The sequence below is a fragment of the Maniola hyperantus genome, chromosome 17, assembly GCF_902806685.2.
Source record: "Maniola hyperantus chromosome 17, iAphHyp1.2, whole genome shotgun sequence".
NCBI classification, from domain to species: Eukaryota; Metazoa; Arthropoda; class Insecta; order Lepidoptera; family Nymphalidae; genus Maniola; species Maniola hyperantus.
In genome coordinates this window covers 13,785,325-13,807,470 of record NC_048552.1, presented here as the reverse complement: position 1 = coordinate 13,807,470, position 22,146 = coordinate 13,785,325, and the positions used below count along the sequence as shown (strand labels likewise).

The 22,146-nt window shown below is 42.5% G+C and overlaps 3 protein-coding genes and 1 pseudogene across 5 annotated transcripts in view; 3 read left to right on the top strand and 1 right to left on the bottom strand.

Moving 5' to 3' along the window:
* Window positions 1–44: 44 nt before the first annotated feature.
* LOC117990295 (uncharacterized) lies at window positions 45–1,802 on the top strand (the record flags this gene model as incomplete). Its single annotated transcript, XM_034977757.2, has 1 exon — window positions 45–1,802. A coding segment is annotated over one exon (1,758 nt), but the record flags the coding sequence as incomplete, so codon positions are not given.
* Window positions 1,803–3,151: 1,349 nt separating this feature from the next.
* Window positions 3,152–4,369, top strand: LOC117990294 (uncharacterized). The gene has a single exon (XM_034977756.2). It carries the CDS (start codon window positions 3,152–3,154, stop codon window positions 4,367–4,369), a length of 1,218 nt encoding a protein of 405 aa, XP_034833647.2.
* A 1,655-nt stretch (window positions 4,370–6,024) lies between these two features.
* Window positions 6,025–22,146, bottom strand: part of LOC117990293 (neurotrimin-like) — a 118,262-nt gene continuing 102,140 nt past the window's right edge. Inside the window, exons 3-9 of one of the 3 annotated variants that reach the window (XM_034977755.2) lie at window positions 10,561–10,748; window positions 10,348–10,488; window positions 9,838–9,931; window positions 9,283–9,476; window positions 9,095–9,200; window positions 6,800–6,971; window positions 6,025–6,583 (exon numbers count right to left, since the gene is read on the bottom strand). In XM_034977755.2, the coding sequence (XP_034833646.2) occupies window positions 6,544–6,583; window positions 6,800–6,971; window positions 9,095–9,200; window positions 9,283–9,476; window positions 9,838–9,931; window positions 10,348–10,488; window positions 10,561–10,748 (935 nt within the window). In that variant the 3' untranslated portion in view covers window positions 6,025–6,543. The remainder of the gene's footprint in view (window positions 6,584–6,799; window positions 6,972–9,094; window positions 9,201–9,282; window positions 9,477–9,837; window positions 9,932–10,347; window positions 10,489–10,560; window positions 10,749–22,146) is intronic. The other 2 variants (XM_069504053.1, XM_069504054.1) reach the window with 2 other exon arrangements.
* LOC138403512 (uncharacterized) lies at window positions 13,413–15,843 on the top strand (annotated as a pseudogene).

Genomic DNA, 22,146 nt, shown 5'->3' with positions numbered 1-22,146 from the left:
AAAACTTAAAACGCCTGATAAACAGTTATTTCGAAAACAGGCAGGTCCAAGTGACCTACGCGGGCAAAACGGTTATAAAACCGACAACAAAGGGATGCGTGCAGGGTTCGATAGGGGGACCCATCTTTTGGAACCTCCTGTTGAACCCTCTACTCAATGATCTGGACAAAAAAGGGGTATACTGCCAGGCCTTCGCGGACGACGTCGTTCTTGTGTTTTCCGGGAAGGACTCGCAGTGCATCCAAAATAAGGCAAACGAAACCTTGGACCTTATAAACGCTTGGGGTGCAGAAAACAAATTAAAATTTGCAGCGCAAAAAACCCATGCCATGATCCTGACGAAGAAACTTAAATACCAAACACCAAAATTAAAGATGAACGGCACAGAAATCTTACTCACTAAAGAAATTAAAATATTAGGCCTAACAATAGACGAAAAATTAACCTTCAATAAACACGTAGCAAACACAGCAGTCAAAGCTTTAAATATTTACAAACAATTGGCCCGAACGGCCAGGACTACGTGGGGGTTAAACCCGGAAGTCATAAGAACGATTTACGTGGCCGTCATCGAGCCAATTGTTATGTATGCTGCTAGTGTTTGGGCCAAAGCTGCCGAGAAGATAACTATCCAAAAGCAACTTAACACAATACAACGAGGCTTCGCTCAAAAGATTTGCAAGTCCTATAGGACGGTATCACTGCACGCGGCGCTAGTTCTGGCCGGACTGATTCCTTTGGACTTGCGAATCTCTGAGCACGCTCAACTGTACGAAGCGAAGCGCGGTCGTCCCCTTCGATGCCTACCTGAAGACAGGAAATTAGAGGAAAGAATCAGCTTCCTGGAGGCCGAGCATCCAGCGGAAACCATTGCCGTCGATTATTCCAACCTTGAAGATCTTCAACCTGAAACCGTCGAGGCACACAACCTGCAAGGCACTCTCATTTTTACCGACGGGAGTAAGATTGAGGACAAAGTCGGAGCGGCCATTTCAATATGGAAAGATGGAAAGGAGACGGCTTCCATGAAGCTGAGACTCGAGCCTTACTGTACCGTATTTCAAGCGGAGTTATTTGCTCTCCGAAGGGCAATTGAAAAATTCTCCAAGGGGAAGGACGATGAGGTGTGCATTCTCAGCGACTCCAGGTCGTCACTGGACTTGCTGAGAAACCACAGGTCATTTCACCCCTTGGCCTTTGCAATAAGGAAGCAAATAGCAAACCTCCGCCAACAAGGCAAGGAAATACGACTGTATTGGATAAAAGCTCACGTGGGCATCGAGGGCAACGAACGCGCTGACGAGCTGGCCAAACAGGCAGCTCTCCACAAAAAAAGCAAAGCGGATTACGACGCCTGCCCCGTTTCGTATGTAAAACGACAAATCAGACAAGCTACCCTCGACGTCTGGCAGAAGAGATATAGTGAAGGCGACACCGCCAACACAACTAAAGCTTTTCTGCCAGACGTCAGGAAAGCCTACAAAATCATACGGACGATAAAACTGGACTCGACCACAACACAAGTTCTATCGGGACACGGTGGATTCGCATACTACTTGCACAAATTCAAGTGCAAGGCGAGTCCATCGTGCCAGTGCGATCCAGAGGTGAATGAAGATATACTTCATTTGCTGCTGGATTGCCCGAGATTCGCAAAAATACGCTTCGAAACCGAAATACTTTTAGATGACAATATTACACTAGGAACAATAAATAAATTTTTGGAGAATAAAGACAAAAGAGATATATTTTTAAAATTTTGTAAATACATAGCAGAAAAAATAATAAGACAAAACAAATAATCAAGTTATTTATATATGTGCTATAAAACATATAGCACATATATAAAATAAAAATACAGATAATGAATATAAACAAAATAAATATACTTATAAATTAGCCACAATAATGTTATTGTGGCCAGTACCTTAACAAATATATAAAATAAAATATCACAATAATCATATATGTACCTTCTTTTTTACAAGCAAAGGCTCTTTACTTCATGTTATAATAACATGAAGTAAAAAGACCAACAATAGAAATAATATATAAAATAAATATTAAACATAAAATATTAAATATATAAATGGAAATAAAATCTTAGATTTTATTTCATTTAAAAATAATTCAAACGTAATACCAAAGACTCTGATCTCCACGTCAGAGGTAAAATAGAGCAATCTATGATTAAAAAAAAAAAAAAAAAAAAAAAAAAAAAAACCTAACCTAACCTAACCTAACCTAACCTAACCTAACCTAACCTAACCTAACCTAACCTAACCTAACCTAACCTAACCTAACCTAACCTAACCTAACCTAACCTAACCTAACCTAACCTAACCTAACCTAACCTAACCTAACCTAACCTAACCTAACCTAACCTAACCTAACCTAACCTAACCTAACCTAACCTAACCTAACCTAACCTAACCTAACCTAACCTAACCTAACCTAACCTAACCTAACCTAACCTAACCTAACCTAACCTAACCTAACCTAACCTAACCTAACCTAACCTAACCTAACCTAACCTAACCTAACCTAACCTAACCTAACCTAACCTAACCTAACCTAACCTAACCTAACCTAACCTAACCTAACCTAACCTAACCTAACCTAACCTAACCTAACCTAACCTAACCTAACCTAACCTAACCTAACCTAACCTAACCTAACCTAACCTAACCTAACCTAACCTAACATAACCTAACATAACCTAACATAACCTAACATAACCTAACATAACCTAACATAACCTAACATAACCTAACATAACCTAACATAACCTAACATAACCTAACATAACCTAACATAACCTAACATAACCTAACATAACCTAACATAACCTAACATAACCTAACATAACCTAACATAACCTAACATAACCTAACATAACCTAACATAACCTAACATAACCTAACATAACCTAACATAACCTAACATAACCTAACATAACCTAACATAACCTAACATAACCTAACATAACCTAACATAACCTAACATAACCTAACATAACCTAACATAACCTAACATAACCTAACATAACCTAACATAACCTAACATAACCTAACATAACCTAACATAACCTAACATAACCTAACATAACCTAACATAACCTAACATAACCTAACATAACCTAACATAACCTATGTATGCTGCTAGCGTTTGGGCCAAAGCTGCCGAGAAGATAACTGTCCAAAAGCAACTTAACACAATACAACGAGGCTTCGCTCAAAAGATTTGCAAGTCCTATAGGACGGTATCACTGCACGCAGCGCTAGTTCTGGCCGGACTGATTCCTTTGGACTTGCGAATCTCTGAGCACGCTCAACTGTACGAAGCGAAGCGCGGTCGTCCCCTTCGATGCCTACCTGAAGACAGGAAATTAGAGGAAAGAATCAGCTTCCTGGAGGCCGAGCATCCAGCGGAAACCATTGCCGTCGATTATTCCAACCTTGAAGATCTTCAACCTGAAACCGTCGAGGCACACAACCTGCAAGGCACTCTCATTTTTACCGACGGGAGTAAGATTGAGGACAAAGTCGGAGCGGCCATTTCAATATGGAAAGATGGAAAGGAGACGGCTTCCATGAAGCTGAGACTCGAGCCTTACTGTACCGTGTTTCAAGCGGAGTTATTTGCTCTCCGAAGGGCAATTGAAAAATTCTCCAAGGGGAAGGACGATGAGGTGTGCATTCTCAGCGACTCCAGGTCGTCACTGGACTTGCTGAGAAACCACAGGTCATTTCACCCCTTGGCCTTTGCAATAAGGAAGCAAATAGCAAACCTCCGCCAACAAGGCAAGGAAATACGACTGTATTGGATAAAAGCTCACGTGGGCATCGAGGGCAACGAACGCGCTGACGAGCTGGCCAAACAGGCAGCTCTCCACAAAAAGAGCAAAGCGGATTACGACGCCTGCCCCGTTTCGTATGTTAAAAGACAAATCAGACAAGCTACCCTTGACGTCTGGCAGAAGAGATATAGTGAAGGCGACACCGCCAACACAACAAAAGCTTTTCTGCCAGACGTCAGGAACGCCTACAAAATCATACGGACGATAAAACTGGACTCGACCACAACACAAGTTCTATCGGGACACGGTGGATTCGCATACTACTTGCACAAATTCAAGTGCAAGGCGAGTCCATCGTGCCAGTGCGATCCAGAGGTGAATGAAGATATACTTCATTTGCTGCTGGATTGCCCGAGATTCGCAAAAATACGCTTTGAAACCGAAATACTTTTAGATGACAATATTACACTAGGAACAATAAATAAATTTTTGGAGAATAAAGACAAAAGAGATATATTTTTAAAATTTTGTAAATACATAGCAGAAAAAATAATAAGACAAAACAAATAATCAAGTTATTTATATATGTGCTATAAAACATATAGCACATATATAAAATAAAAATACAAATAATAAATATAAACAAAATAAATATACTATAAATTAGCCACAATACTGTTATTGTGGCCAGTACCTTAACAAATATATAAAATAAAATATAACAATAATTATATATGTACCTTCTTTTTTACAAGCAAAGGCTCTTTACTTCATGTTATAATAACATGAAGTAAAAAGACCAACAATAGAAATAATATATAAAATAAATATTAAACATAAAATATTAAATATATAAATGGAAATAAAATCTTAGATTTTATTTCATTTAAAAATAATTCAAACGTAATACCAAAGACTCTGATCTCCACGTCAGAGGTAAAATAGAGCAATCTATGATTTAAAAAAAAAAAAAAAAAAACCTAACATAACCTAACATAACCTAACATAACCTAACATAACCTAACATAACCTAACATAACCTAACATAACCTAACATAACCTAACATAACCTAACATAACCTAACATAACCTAACATAACCTAACATAACCTAACATAACCTAACATAACCTAACATAACCTAACATAACCTAACATAACCTAACATAACCTAACATAACCTAACATAACCTAACATAACCTAACATAACCTAACATAACCTAACATAACCTAACATAACCTAACATAACCTAACATAACCTAACATAACCTAACATAACCTAACATAACCTAACATAACCTAACATAACCTAACATAACCTAACATAACCTAACATAACCTAACATAACCTAACATAACCTAACATAACCTAACATAACCTAACATAACCTAACATAACCTAACATAACCTAACATAACCTAACATAACCTAACATAACCTAACATAACCTAACATAACCTAACATAACCTAACATAACCTAACATAACCTAACATAACCTAACATAACCTAACATAACCTAACATAACCTAACATAACCTAACATAACCTAACATAACCTAACATAACCTAACATAACCTAACATAACCTAACATAACCTAACATAACCTAACATAACCTAACATAACCTAACATAACCTAACATAACCTAACATAACCTAACGGTTAGCAACTAGTCACAACGTTTACAAAGTTATTAATGCCGTCTTTGTCAGTATACTTTGTTCCCGTTAGCCGGCCTGCTGACTACACATTATGTTGGTCGTTAATATCTCCTTTATTATTTATTCCATGATACTTCTGGCTTCATAAATAAATATGTTGTAGTATAGGCTACTATTTTGTGTTTTTCAATATATTTCAGTGCCTGTGTTGAGGAGATAAGGGTGCTGTAACTAGAAGTGATGTTTTGAGGTTTTAGAGTAATTATCTTATACATAGTCTTTCATAAACGGTTTCCTGTATTTAAGCAACCAGAGGGCGTCTGTTCACATAACACTAATGGAATTAATCCGGAAACCTTTAATTATTTGTGGTTACATTACAAACAAAATGTGAAAATGTGTTCATAAGAAATAAATTTTACTAAATCTAAAACGTTCACGTTCTAAAAAATTGACGCATCGTCAAATGTGTTCGTAACGAGTTATCAACTGGTGATCACATCGTAAGGTGCAGAGGGTAGGGAGGAGGGGGGAGGGGGAGAGAATGACACGACAGCTGTAAATGTTTCAACGATCTCATCTTTATTTATATTACTTACATTTATATTTACAAGTGAGGCAGTAACAGTGTCGACGAATCAAACTTACTTTAACTCCGTATCACTGCTTCGTCAAATTAACAAACTCTGGCGCCACTCGCGCCGCCCACCGCTCCGCTCGCCGCCCCGCTCGGCGGAGCGGGGCGGCGCGCGGGGCGGCGCGCGGGGCGGGCGCGTCGCAACAAACAATATTCACACAGGACCGCTCCGGTCGCTTGGCGAGGGAGCGAGGGTCGGAATCGAACGACTTCGATGTCACACGAGACGCGCCGCGCGCCGCGGTGCGAGCCGGCACGTCACGACATGACACCGACACGACACCGACACGGCGCCGCGACGCGCGGCGGCGAGCTTCTATCGAAAGAGTTTATATACTTCTTTTTTTATAGTACTATTTACAAATTGTACAGAGTCCCGCGCGTGGCGGGCGCGTTCAGTATGGTGCGGCGACGCACGCGGCGCGCGGTGTGCGGCCGCCGCTAGTGTCGCCGCGGCGCGTCGTCGTCGTGGCACTGCAGCCTGCAATGACGATAAGCACGTATTAGTTTCACCCATTGTTCCCGATACCTCGTCATTTATCTATAGATCATAGCTCAATATATGTCATTATAAGAACCGCATCACTTTAAAATTCAATATACTTTGCAGTGAATTACTGTTAAAAAGTGAACGATTCATTTTTCAAGAATTGAATGTCAACTTGTCTACTATTGTTATACTGATGTGAAGGTTTACATCACAGACGACGGCAACACGCACAGCAACAGCAGCGCGAGCGCGAGCGCGGCGGCGGCTCTCCGCAGCGCGCCCAGCAGTGTGCGTGGCGCGGCGCTCAGCAGCAGCAGCGTGGGCGCGGCGCGGGGAGCAGTCGCCGCGTTGCCGTGCTGCATGGCGGCCGGCTGCTCGCCTGCGAACACAATACGTCATTATACGATACTATTTATACAAAACATGAAAAATAATATTATGATGATGATAATCGTAGATTATTCAACATGGGGGTTGCGGGTACCGGGATGAATGATGAATGCGTAACGAGGGATGTCAGAGTAACTCGCGAGCGTAGCGAGGGTGTTGTATCTGCAATCCTGATTCCTGAGAGAAGCGCGGGGCTTAGGGGCACTGGCGAAGGGCAGTCCTTCCGTTGAATAGTTTACTTTTCCACATCTCACGAGACAATAAAATAAACAAAAAATAAATTTACAATAGTAACAATATTATTCAATGTAACAATGAATAATTAAATTTCAATAACACTACAATATAGCGTTCGGATTTAAGTTTTGGAGGGAATTTTCAATAATCTTTACTCTATTAATAAAAAGACTAATTAAGTACTTTAGAAGCAAACACACTCACACACAGACGACATTCTCGTGGCGTTAACAGTTTCTCGGGAGTCGGTGTTGTTTGTCCCCTCTTTGTTTATAAACATTTATATTTTGTTTCACTTAAAACTGTATAAATACCTAACTGTATAATGTGAAGCAACTGTATAATGTGAAGCAACTGTAGGAATACCCATCTCTTTCAAATTCACGAAGGAATTCGCGTGAAATGAGTTAGTAAATTGATTGAATGGCAAAATAAAAATAGTTTAACCATATTGTTATCAGTAGCTTTTGATAAGAATATAATATTCCCCAGTGTCCCACAATATTCCCCAGTACCCCACAATATTCCCTACTGCCCCACAGTATTCCCCAGTGCCCCACAATATTTCCTACTGCCCCACAGTATTCCCCAGTGCCCCACAATATTTCCTACTGCCCCACAGTATTCCCCAGTGCCCCACAATATTTCCTACTGCCCCACAGTATTCCCCAGTGCCCCACAATATTTCCTACTGACCCACAATATTCCCCAGTGCCCCACAATATTTCCTACTGACCCACAGTATTCCCCAGTGCCCCACAATATTTCCTACTGACCCACAATATTCCTCAGTACCCCACAATATTCCCCAGTGCCCCACAATAAGGCAACGTAGACTAGTCTAGCCGTTTCAACATCGGTGAATAGTCTAATTATCCTGACAGCGAAAGCTTCTGAACTGTATTTTCGTGCAAGTATCTTAACATGAGCGCCCGATAAAAGTTTACTATTCAAGGTCACTCCCAAAAAGTTGAGTTTAGTATTTCCCCGTTTATTAGGGTTCCGTACCTCAAGAGGAAAAACGGAACCCTTATAGGATTACTTTGTTGTCTGTCTGTCTGTCTATCTGTCTGTCGGTCTGTCTGTCAAGAAACCTACAGGGTACTTCCCGTTGACCTAGAATCATGAAATTTGGCAGGTAGGTAGGTCTTATAGCTGGCATTAGGGGAAAAATCTGAGAACCATGAATTTGTGGTTATATCACACAAAAAAATTAAATTGTGGTCATGAACTAATAATTAGAATTTTCAATTTTCAAACTAAGATAACTATATAAAGTGGGGTATCATAATAATATTATGAAAGGGCTTTACCTGTGCATTCTAAAACAGATTATTATTTATTTTTATGCATCATAGTTTTTGAATTATCGTGCAAAATGTCGAAAAAATACAACTGTAATACGGAACCCTCGGACGGTTTTTAGTAACGTACAATGTCGTAAGCATTTTCTGATGTGAAATCAAAAAAAAAATTGTATGCATGAAAAATAAGAAGGGTCTTGAGATTGAGCCCTGGGGGATACCCATTAAGGCCGTCGAGCCCTGACAATTGACATCATTACGCATACCCTGTGAGTTATATCACTATGATAAGGGGCAGTGAAATTAAGTGGCGATTAATGATGGCTAAGTTTAAGTAGCGAAGTTTTGTGATCAACACAGTCAAATGCCTTAGACAGGCCAGAGACGACCCCAACAGCGTTCTTGCTGATAACGCTCTTAGGCATCGCAAATATGCTTTTTGCACTCACATCAGTTGTGTTGCCGTTCTGTTCAGTAGTTGATTTAGCATGACTTTCTCAAAGTCATTACTAGTCATTATTATCATACTAAGAGTTGGATGAACTATTGTATAGTCCCCGGCGCCACTCACCGCTGAGCACGTGCAACACAACGGACGCAGAGTCGAGGTTGGAGGGCGAGCACGAGTAGTTGCCCGAGTCCTCGCGCCGCGGGTTGTAGATGATCAGGTTGCCGATCTGAAACGGACACGTCTCTCGTTACACACACGTCACAATGTCCACTCACACTATACATAAAAGATACGTGTAGGCTACGTACCGTGGTGTCGGGCGCGCGGCGCTCCATGCGGATCTCGACGAGGCTGCGGTCGTAGTTGAGCACGCGCTCGTCGTTGTGGTACCAGAAGATGTAGGCCGGCTCCTCCAGCGCCTGCGTGATGACGCACTTCAGGCTCACCGTGCTGCCCGCCTTCACGTACAGGTCCGACTCGCCCACTATCTCGATCTTGGGTACTGCAAACGATCACATTTATTTACATCATCAAAATTGTTCTTATTTCTATTGATTTAAAAAATCAAAGACGGTTAATCTAATCATCAGCAAATAGCACGATATCGCAAGTACTTCGGACAAAATGTGGTAACTCGTTTATGTAATACACTTACCAAGAACATGAAGGGACCTAGGGTAGAGCCTTGAGGTACACCCATTAGTGAGACTGATTCGGATGACTTCACATCGTTTACGCAAACGATTTGAATACGATCACTGAGATAAGACGCAATGAGGATCTTAATTGCCATAGTGGGTCAATTTAGCGAAGAGAGTCTCGTGGTTGACACAATCGAACGCTTTAGACAAATCTGTACTCACCGACGACGTTGAGCTGCACGAAGTGGCTCATCTTGGGCTCGGTGCCGACCTGACACTCGTACACGCCCGCATCCCGCGCCTGCACGTACTTCACCTGGAACACCATGTATAATGTGTTAGCTCGTTTATTTACATTTCTTTCTAGTAGTTGTTTCGTTTTAATTTTAACACTATGGGATTCTTGAAGCATGGCTTTTTGCGGAAACAGTAATGTTTGTTTCTTTGGTTCGCATAAGGAAAGACTCTCAAATGAACAGATAATATTTCATCAGTGATTATTTTTAAGTCGGAGTTACAAAGGCCAAGCCTGCTGTCCCGCAGCGGACAGCCACAAACACTTGTCTTATTTTGTGATAATTTAGGGCAGATACACTTTAAATGTTTAAAACTGTTCTTTACTCTTGTCAGAATGTCAATCGTTCTAAATTGCAAGTGGGTATACCCAAGTTGGAGCAAATAGTTATAGTGAGAGAGAGATGGCGCGCTGTGGAGAAGGCGCGAGTGGCGTACCTGCAGCGTCCAGGTGTCCGTGGCCTCCACGAGGAAGGCCTGGAAGCGCTCGTCGGCGATGAAGGTGAAGCGGTCCACGGTGAGGATGTGCGCGTCGCGGCGCCGGATCCACGACACCGACTTGTTGCTCAGCTGCCGCACCTGCAACACGCCACCGTCAGCGACACGCGACACCGCGCGACACCGCGCGACACCACGCGACGACACACGCACCTTGCACGGCAGGTAGGCGTGCGTGCCGAGCTGCGCCGTGATGTTGTTGGGCGCGGAGGGGTCGAAGTAGGGCCCCGTGTAGAGCCCCACGTAGCGCCTCGCGCGCGCGCCGCCCGCCCCGCCCGCCGCGCCCGCCCCGCCCGCCGCGCCCGCCCCGCCCGCCGCGCCCGCCTCGCCGCACGACAACACTGCAACAACGGAAACGCTAAACTTCAGACTTCATATTGTATTAGAAATAAATCGATCATTGGATATGCGACGTTACCGTGACTTCTTGTGAAACATGACAGTCATGTTTCACAAGAAGTCACGGCACATGCAATAGCGCAATCGCTATTACGTCATGTTGCACGATTGTCGAGGCTCCTGTAGTATTATCAATCTTATGTCAGATATGATTCGAGCGAGTGTCCGGTGAGCTAATGTGAGAAACAAAATACTTGGTAAATACATATAATATAGCGAGTTATCTCTGTGAATATCGCGCAATATAACATCAGAGGCAGCGGCGCAGCGAGCCTCCCTCGGCGCGCACTAGTGAGAGGCGCGCACTAGTGAGAGCGTCCCCGCATGGCGCGCACTAGTGAGAGCGTCCCCGCATGGCGCGCACTAGTGAGAGCGTCCCCGCATGGCGCGCACTAGTGAGAGCGTCCCCGCATGGCGCGCACTAGTGAGAGCGTCCCCGCATGGCGCGCACTAGTGAGAGCGTCCCCGCATGGCGCGCACTAGTGAGAGCGTCCCCGCATGGCGCGCACTAGTGAGAGCGTCCCCGCATGGCGCGCACTAGTGAGAGCGTCCCCGCATGGCGCGCACTAGTGAGAGCGTCCCCGCATGGCGCGCACTAGTGAGAGCGTCCCCGCATGGCGCGCACTAGTGAGAGCGTCCCCGCATGGCGCGCACTAGTGAGAGCGTCCCCGCATGGCGCGCACTAGTGAGAGCGTCCCCGCATGGCGCGCACTAGTGAGAGCGTCCCCGCATGGCGCGCACTAGTGAGAGCGTCCCCGCATGGCGCGCACTAGTGAGAGCGTCCCCGCATGGCGCGCACTAGTGAGAGCGTCCCCGCATGGCGCGCACTAGTGAGAGCGTCCCCGCATGGCGCGCACTAGTGAGAGCGTCCCCGCATGGCGCGCACTAGTGAGAGCGTCCCCGCATGGCGCGCACTAGTGAGAGCGTCCCCGCATGGCGCGCACTAGTGAGAGCGTCCCCGCATGGCGCGCACTAGTGAGAGCGTCCCCGCATGGCGCGCACTAGTGAGAGCGTCCCCGCATGGCGCGCACTAGTGAGAGCGTCCCCGCATGGCGCGCACTAGTGAGAGCGTCCCCGCATGGCGCGCACTAGTGAGAGCGTCCCCGCATGGCCCGCACTAGTGAGAGCGTCCCCGCATGGCGCGCACTAGTGAGAGCGTCCCCGCATGGCGCGCACTAGTGAGAGCGTCCCCGCATGGCGCGCACTAGTGAGAGCGTCCCCGCATGGCGCGCACTAGTCACTCACCCTATCGTCCCCTGTATATATAGATGTACCCGTCTCTAGTTGCCGAACCTCCTCCTAGAGTAGCATTACGCTCGCGTGAGGAGGATAATGTAGTTAGCAGAATCCAAATAAACATTCGCAAAGTGTATTCGACTCGTCATATGCATCCGCTATGCTGTGCGTGTCTCGTGATGCCCTCAGCCCTTCGTGCCGAGAACAAGTAGAAACTAACTCGACGGTACTTCAATGAATGTTCAAAGTCACTACATATTATCATAGTGACGTCATAGAATCAACCATGTTCGAGATAGGGTGCACATAACGGCAGGTTACGATCAATTCAGTTCGACAGAAAGTTGGGCAGGCGACTGTGATCCTGATCAGCATCATTTCCGTTTCCGATTTCCTGCAGAGGGAGGTAAGGGAGGCGAGTGACGTCACAGGCCAGTGGTGGCGCCGTCGGGGCTGCGGCGACTTTACTGCCGACACGCTTTACAGCGCAGGACTCCACGACACAGAGTACCACTGCGCCACATCACATGGCTAATTAATTACAATTTCAATAAAAGGTTGTAAGTAATTCCTTATTAATTGCAGTAGTGAATGTGCGAGTAAGTGCAGATGGTCGCATTAACGTTTGACCAGCAGCCAGCTACCACAGAACATGTAATAAAACTACTTAGGAATTAAAATCCTTTGTACGTATCAGAAAGTGGAACATTATGATATGAGTTTAATATATTTTTCGGACCACTTGCTCAAAAAAGTGACATTCTATGCCACAAAAAGCGAACATTACAATATTCATTTTTAATCTGTTGAAAACAGGGAAAGAAAATTGTACTGAATTTCCTTCATCCTCTAGGGGGAGAATGTGATTTAAATTTGGAATACTTACCGTTTATACTGAACTACATCTGTGTTTACACCATTGAGTTTGTATATAAAGCATTTTACATCTTTTTGAAAAAGGAATACGAATTTATTATGCAGTTATGATTATTAAATAAAATAACGAAAACCGACGAGGCCGTATGAGTGGGCTTGCAACGCGCAACACGCACTGCGATGGTCGCCATGTTGACGTGCTGGCAACAAATACAACAATACAACAAATACAACAAACAACAATCAATTGCCTCCCACCGATGCCATTGTTGTTCAAACTGAAACTAATTAATTCCCTTTTTCCTATTTGTATTTCATCAACGAGGAGGCACCGCAGTCTGCAGTGGATGCTGTTTTAGTTGCCAAGCAAAAGTACCATTTTAATTTTGTAAGCAATTTCATAACAAATAATATTAAACTTTCCTTCTCTCAAACATTCTTGGAGAAAAGTAGTGAAATAGTGAAAAGTTCGCTTGATATGAATGAATGCAATTATGGCTCTGAAACTGGTGAGAGAGCGATGCGGAGCGGTGCGGAGCGGTGCGGAGCGATGCGGAGCGGTGCGGTGCGGCGCAGACTTGGTAAACCTTCCTATTAAAGAATGAAACTCCAATTACAACGCGAACGTCTCGAGTTCCCTCAACTTTACAATTTTGCTTCCAATAGAAAACAAAACAAACTTGTACTATATTGCCATAGTTCTGTTGTGAAATACGAACCTGCATTATTGTAACTCTAGCTTTATTGTCCTTCAATGGAATATATTATTATTTTGGTGCTCAATTGTTTGTTTGAATAGTACATTATTGCACAGGCCGGGAAGTAGGCAATTGCAGGTCGAGTATGAGTTTGAAGGCCGAGCCGCAGGTGCTGCAAATGTTCATGGGTGGCGGTAATCACTTAACATCAGGTGACCCGCCTGCTCGTTTGCTCGCTATATCTATTTAAAAAAAAACCGGCCAAGTGCGAGTCAGGCTCGCGCAATGAGGGTTCCGTACTACAGTCGTATTTTTTCGTCATTTTGCAGGATAATTCAAAAACTATGATACATAAAAATAAATAAAAATCTGTTTTAGAATGCACAGGTGAAGACCTTTCATATGATACCCCACTTGATATAGTTATCTTACTTAGAAAATTGAAAATACTAATTATTAGTTCATGACCACAATTTAATTTTTTTTGTGTGATCTGACCCTAAATTCACGGGTTTCAGATTTTTCCCCAAATGTCAGCTATAAGATCTACCTACCTGCCAAATTTCATGATTCTAGGTCAACGGGAAGTACCCTGTAGGTTTCTTGACAGACAGACAGACAGACAACAAAGTGATCCTATAAGGGTTCCGTTTTTCCTTTTGAGGTATGGAACCCTAAAAAAAGATGACAAATTAATTAGAAATGAGTTGAGAGTGGAAAGCGAGGCTGTGCGGGTAGAGAACAGCGCCGCAGAGGGCAGGAGTCGTGGGAGATGATACGATAGCGATGTGCGCACAGTGGACACAGAGCAGTGGCAACATTACACGCGATAACTTCACGACGTCGACCGACGACCGTGCGCGTGCCCACTTGTCAACTCATTTGAATGTGTACAAAGTTGAGGTTTTGTTTGCTCAATTAAGTTGTATAAAGTTTGCTCGAAACATAATATTCTTCGAAAAACAATCGACCTTGCTCTACTTTTTGTGAACTAATGAATAGTAGTAACTAGTAGGATAGGCTCTATGGTTCACGTCTTCTTGTCTAGAGTAGGAGGAAGTTTGCGATGCAGGTGTGCTTCATGTTATGCTTTTTGAAAGCTGCAAAAAATATTACAAAATTTGTTTGTAGTGATTCGTAAATCTAATCACTAAATTAGAATTATAAAAATTTTAGCTTCACAAATTTTTCTTAAAAACGTCCTTATGAACGACATCTAGCTACCGTGTAAGACACTACTAGGTCAAAACACAGCACTACCTAGCATCCGATAGCGAAAATCTAGAACTTCGGCGACATCTATAGTCGAATGGCCTAATTAGCTAGTAACTAACGTAAATTGGTCACTCATGCATAGATACTAGCGACACCCAACGATGAATAGCTTACTATTCTAGAAAATTCCTTTAGTAATAGAAAACACATCCGGCTTCGAGGAAAATCTCGAAGGTTCGAGACTTCCGGCTGATTTCAAATAAATAGGCGATTTCTTCTGTCATTGATTATTATCCTTTGCTGTTTAACCTGTATAATGGGGCTGATTCTCTTGTACACAATCTCTAAACTAAACTAAATTGACAGGTCTAAATCTAGTGCTATCCTTTTCCGCAAGCAACAATATGAAATGGATAGCAATAGATTTAGATGTCTCATTTTTGTTTAGTTTAGAAATTGTGTACAACGGAATTAGCCACATTGATCAACTTATTGAACGACTGAGTGGCACACATGTCGGCTGCCACATCGATGACATATGTGTCAACAATATAAGCTATGCTGACGACATGGTGCTGCTCAGTCCTTCAATAGCAGGGCTTAGGAAGCTGCTTTCCATCTGCGAGACATATGCGGAGGAGCATGGCCTAAAATATAACTCAAAAAGAGTGAATTATTAGTATTTAAGGCACCGAAAATACGGCCACGCCATGTTCCACCCGTCTGTCTCGGTGGTGTACCTCTGAAGGTCGTGGATAAGTTTAAATATCTTGGTCATATTGTCACGAGTGACCTAAGAGATGATGAGGATATTGAACGAGAACGCAGGGCGTTGGCGGTAAGAGGCAATATGCTCGCCCGTAGGTTTGCCCGGTGCACTGCAGACGTGAAAGTAACTTTATTTAAAGCGTTCTGTCAGTCCTTCTATACCGGTGCACTATGGGTGACATATACACGCCGAGCCTACAGCGCCCTGCGTGTTCAATATATAACGCCTTTAGGATGCTGTTGAGGTTGCCGTGGCGCTGTAGCGCATCTAAAATGTTTGCAGACACTCACACCAATGACTTTTTTGCCATAATGCGCAAAAAGCGACATCTCTCCTGCAGCGCTTACGTACCAGCGACAACGGCATCCTAAAGGTAATTGCTGCCAGGCCTGACTGTCCCATACTACACCACTGTGTGGCGATAGCTATTGGGTCAGTAAAATAAAATTAATTGTACCTACCCACTAATGAACTAACAATACTACCTTACCATTTAAGGAAAAACTGTAACTAACATACTAACAATCTATGGATCTATGAATGGTCTGAAATAAACGTTTATTTATTTATTATTTATTATCAGCTCGGAAACCCTAGCAGTCACTATGTGAGAGTGCTCCCAGATTAATTTATTTACTATTTTATAAAAAGTGTCAAATTGTGAGTGTTTGCCGCCCTCTAAAGGTTGGTAACTGTGAAGTTTGTCATATCATGTTTGTTCGCGCCATAGACTTTAAACGTAGACAATTAGTTTCGATCGACATTTGACATTGACAATTGACAAGTGACATTGAAGTTTGTGTAAAATGAAAAAAATCGTTATTCATGGAGTCATTATAAACATTCGTATCAGTAAAATCATCGTAAAAAAAAACAGACAAATTTGTGCAAATTAAGTAGTGTGTGATTCAAACCAGTGTTTCAAAAAAACGAACATTTAAAACCAAATTCAGCACGGGTAATTATAGTGTGAACACGGTCCTTCGATTCCCGATATAATAAAATTATGGATGACATCAACCAGTTGTTGGCCGTTCAAGAGGATAGGGCGTCCAAAATTAATAAAGCATGCTTGAATTTTAGGAAAACTCCGAAACAAAGGATTGACTTTAGCATATTTAAACACTCGTTAGAGTCGTTAGAAAAAGACGTGGGAATTATTTACATCCAATCACGATCGCATAGTTGCAATTGCGAGCAACGAGTTTAAGTCAGTTTCAAATTACTTTACAAAAGATATATATGAGGACATTGAAGAATCATATATAACCTATAAAAGTGAGCTACAAAGTAAGATCTCGGAGTCAACACCACAAGAGCAAGCCAACAACTCCTCGCACAACTCAGGTCAGACCAGCACAAACACAGGCAATGAGGTAAAGTTGCCCACCTATTTATTTACCTACTTTTTCTGGAAAAATACACAGAGTGGCCATCATTTCATGATTTGTTTACTTCCTTGGTAGATAACAATAAAAATTTAGATAATGTAAAGAAACTTCACTATTTGAAATCTAGTTTATCAGGAGAAGCGGAACAACTTCTGCGCTCAGTTACTATAACTAGTGATAATTATAGGTCAGGCATGGTCAACGCTTAAAGAAAGGTACAGCAAACAAAGATACATCTCTAATTCTGTAGTTAAGCGACTTTTTGCGTTGAAACCCTTGACGTCAGAGTCGGCATCAGAATATTAAGTTACTTTTAGATACAACTGTTGAATGCTTGAATCTGCTTAATAACATAGGTATTCGTACAGACCACTGGGATCCTATCATGGTTTACCTCACAGTTTCAAAGTTAGACATAGAGAGTCACAAGTTGTGGGAGCTAAACAGTTCTTCGGAAAGCGAAGCCCTACCTACTTTTGAAACATTAAAGCAGTCTATGGAAAGTAGATTCAGATCCTTAGAGATGATAGAGCCATCTAAGCCATCACGGCCAGAGCCTCCGAGAGTAACCAAACCTAAGAGTTTTCATACAACAGCCTCAGCTGATTCTCCCAAGTGCGCACTCTGCAATCAATCTCATCATTTATACAACTGCAAAGAGTTCTCAAAGAAGAGCATTAAGGATAGATATTAATTTGTTCGTAATGCGAATCTTTGTTTCAATTGTTTCATTCCAAACCACATGGTGACTCGGTGCGGGAAACCAACTTCCTGCAGGATATGCTTCAAGAAGCATCATTCACTTTTACATCCAGAAAAAGAAGATTCTAGCACTCAAGAAGCTGATACAGAAGAACACACTATGCAATCAACCAGTATTTCAACAATTTCAACTCACTTTATCAATCAACCTGGTCAAGTTTTATTGGCAACAGCTTTGGTGGACATTATAGGAAGGAACAAACACACAAATGTCTACCGTGCTCTCATTGACCAAGGCTCACAGGCGTCATTTGTGACAGAGAGTCTCGTACAAGCATGCGGCTTGAAACGAGAAAGAATCAGTGGCGTCGTATCAGGATTAAGTGAGGGCAAGCAACTCAGAACAAAATACATGGTTCAACTAGAAATACAATCAAGATACAAACCAAATTTAGTTTTCCCTATCAATGCATACGTTCTCAAGACACTCACAAGCTATTTACCTTCGCAAGAAACCACAGTCTGTGACTGGCCATATTTGGAAAATATTACTCTAGCAGACCCAGGTTACAACACCCCGAACAGAATCGACCTCCTGCTAGGCGCTGAAGTTTATAGCAAGATCATAGACAACGGCTTGAAGAAGAGTCCCAATGGAGTAATTGCTCAATACACTCATCTTGGCTGGATATTATCTGGAGACACCCATAGTGAACAACCTACAAAGAACAAACATGTGATCAGTATGCATATATGTAGATGTGAGAATGACCTCTTAAGGAAATTTTGGGAAATAGAAAATGAAACACTCACCTCTAAGAGAAAACTTAGTGTTGAGGATCAAAGGTGTGAAGACATTTACCAACAAACAGTAACAAGAACTAATGATGGTAGATACAAGGTTAACCTACCTTTTAAAGAAGATATTCAGGATCCTGTTGCTGCCTGTGGAGAAACTAAACAAATAGCGATAAATAGATTCATGTCTTTGAAAAGAAGTTAAGCAAGGATTCTATTCTTAAAGAAGAATATACAAAAGTCATAAACGAATATTTGGAGCTTGGACATATGACCCTAGCCGATGGAAACAAAGAAAGGGCTATTTACTTACCTCATCGTGCAGTAGTCAGACAAGACAAGGAGACCTCTAAGGTCCGGGTCGTATTTGATGCTTCGGCTAAGGGGTCAAAGGGTTGTGCCCTTAACGATACCGTTGTTGATCGGGCCTACTATACAAAAAAGATCTGCTGACTTTGCTTATGAAATGGAGAAAATACAAGATTGCAATTGTTAGTGACATTGTTAAGATGTACAGACAAGTCCTGGTATCTGATGAAGATTCTGACCTACAACGTATCATATGGAGAAACCATCCCGATGAATCACTTCAGTTTTACAAATTATTAACAGTCACCTTTGGTACAGCCTCGGCTCCATATTTAGCAATCCGCACATTGTTTCAAGTCGCAGAAGATGAAGGTCAAAAATACCCCCTTGCAGCTGAAATTGTTAAGAATTCATTCTACGTTGATGATCTCACAACTGGGTGTTATACTATTGAAGAAGGAACAGAAATTTATGAACAAACAACTCAGTTGCTACGTTGCGGTGGATTCGAATTACAAAAGTGGTCTAGCAATTCAGCAGAATTTTTAGAAGCCATTAGTCAGAGCTCATACAACAATCAACAGCCATTGGCAATAAAACTAGATGACAACATGAAGATATTGGGTCTGAAATGGGACAAACAAAATGATGATTTCAAGTTTACTGTGAACCTAGGAGAACCCACAACGCCAGTGACAAAGCGTAATATTCTATCAGATGTTGCAAAGCTCTTCGATCCGTTTGGATGGCTGTCACCAACAATTGTAATTGCAAAGATGCTTATGCAAAAATTATGGTTATGTAGCTCTGACTGGGATGAAGAGGTTCCAGCTCAGATTCTTCAAGAATGGATTAATTTCAGACAACAATTAAATCATTTACAAGATGTAAAAATAAACAGATGGATTCATATTCAAAGGGAAAACACACACGTTGAACTCCATGACTTCGCAGACGCTTCAATTTCAGCATATGCTGCTGTGATATATGTCAAAGTTATACACAATGGACAAGTTCGAATCTCCATGCTTGAGAGTAAGACAAAGGTTGCTCCACTCAAACAAATCTCAATTGCCAGACTGGAACTTTGTGCAGCGGTGTTACTAGCTAGACTTCTATCACGAGCAACTGAAGTTTTAGATGTGCCAAAGGAACAAGTATATGCTTATACAGATCCAATGATAGTCTTGGCCTGGATTCAATCGTTACCTATGAGATGGCAAACCTTCGTAGGTAACAGAGTTGCAGAAATTCAGACCCTTTTAGCAAATGACAGATGGAGCCATGTTACATCAGAACACAATCCAGCTGATTTGGCTTCTAGAGGAGTGTATCCAGCTGAATTGGTGGATAAAGAAATGTGGTGGAATGGACCCTCGTGGTTGGCCACAGAGAAATCATCAGTCCAAAAGGTTCAAGTACCTGAAACAAAGGAAGAAGAACGGAAACAAAAGATGAAAACCTTTAATATCAGTATTGAGGAAGATCCAATTTACACAAGATTCTCTTCACTTACCAAGATGATTCGGGTACTTAGCTATTGCCGGAGAATGGTCCAACTGAAAGACAAAAAGGAAGTTAGAAATCAGAATACAAAATATTTGAATAGCAAAGAATTACAAGTTAATAAAAATAGATCAAGAGATAGATTTTGAAGAAGAAATTAAAGATTTAAAAGAGAAGCATCAAATCAAATTGCGAAGTAAATTAATAACATTATCTCCTTACCTGGATGATACTGGATTGCTACGGGTTGGAGGTCGATTGCAAGGTGCTAAAGTAGCTACAGAATTTAAGCATCCAATTATCTTATCTCAAACATCTCACATCAGTTGGTTATTAGTGATTGATACACATGCCAAGTTATTACATGGAGGATATGCGATGCTGATGAACTACTTGAGATCTCGTTATTGGATTATTGGTTTGAAACAATTGGTGAAAAAATGCGCTCGCCAATGTGTAACTTGCATTCGACACAAAGCACTAACACCACAACCTCCTATGGGAAACTTACCTGAAGTACGAGTCAACCCTGGACGACCCTTTAAATATGCTGGAGTTGATTATGCGGGTCCAATCCAGATCCGAGCAACAAAGGGTAGAGGACATAGATCATACAAAGGCTATATCTGTCTCTTCATTTGCATGAAAACAAGAGCAGTTCACCTGGAAGCAGTAACTGACCTCACCACTGCAGGGTTCCTCGCTGCTTATAGAAGATTTACAGCCAGGCGAGGAAATTGCGCAGAAATCTGGAGTGACAATGGACTAAACTTTGTGGGAACGTCTAGATAGCTCACTCTTATGTTGAATCAAGCCAAAAGTAGCTTCAGTCAGGAAGTTGCAGAGTTGTTAGCCAATGATGCCACCACGCGGCACTTTATTCCCCCTAGGGCTCCTAATTTTAGGGCAATTTGGGAGGCTGGGGTTAAATCAGTTAAAACACATTTGGCCAGAGTAGTAGGAAACTCAACTCTAACATTTGAGGAAATCACGGCGTTGCTGTACCAAATAGAAGCCTGCCTGAATTCTCGCCCTCTGTGTCAAATGAGCGATCATCCCGAAGATTTGACGCCTCTTACGCCTGCTCATTTCCTGGTAGGAGAGCCTGGAAGTACGCTTCAATAAAATTAACAATTAAAACTAGATAAGGGCATAACAAACGAGTTACTTTCTTATTATCCTCAAGAAGGGACAGATGAAATGTTGGTTGGAGAGGCGGAGGGCAGCTCGCAGACAGACGAGTCAGTGGGGACAAGTCTATCTATCATATTATATTGTATAGCAATACCTAATTTCCCGGGTCATCTCATCTCCGACGCCATCCATCCGACTCCGACACAAAGAAGCAAAGAAAGCGATTATTTATTCAAATCATTTCATTTTCGTGTTGGCGTGTTCGGTGGAGCCTAGCTAAGTTGTTATAAAAATAAAATTAATTTTAGTAATTCCTAGTGACGGTCGACAAATGGCCGAGCGGCCGGTTGACGGGTTACGGGTGACGGGTGACGGGTGACGGGTTACGGGTGACGGGTTACGGGTTACGGGTTACGGGTTACGGGTGACGGGTGACGGGTTACGGGTTACGGGTGACGGGTTACGGGTTACGGGTTACGGGTTACGGGTTACGGGTGACGGGTGACGGGTTACGGGTTACGGGTGACGGGTTACGGGTTACGGGTTGCGGGTTACGGGTGACGGGTGACGGGTTACGGGTTACGGGTTACGGGTGACGGATAGTAAGTAATGTTTAGAGAGGAATTTATTCCGTTCTTGTAACAAAAACAATGAGAACACGGCCGCGGCGCCCCGGAGTGGAATTAATTAAACAGAACATCAAAGC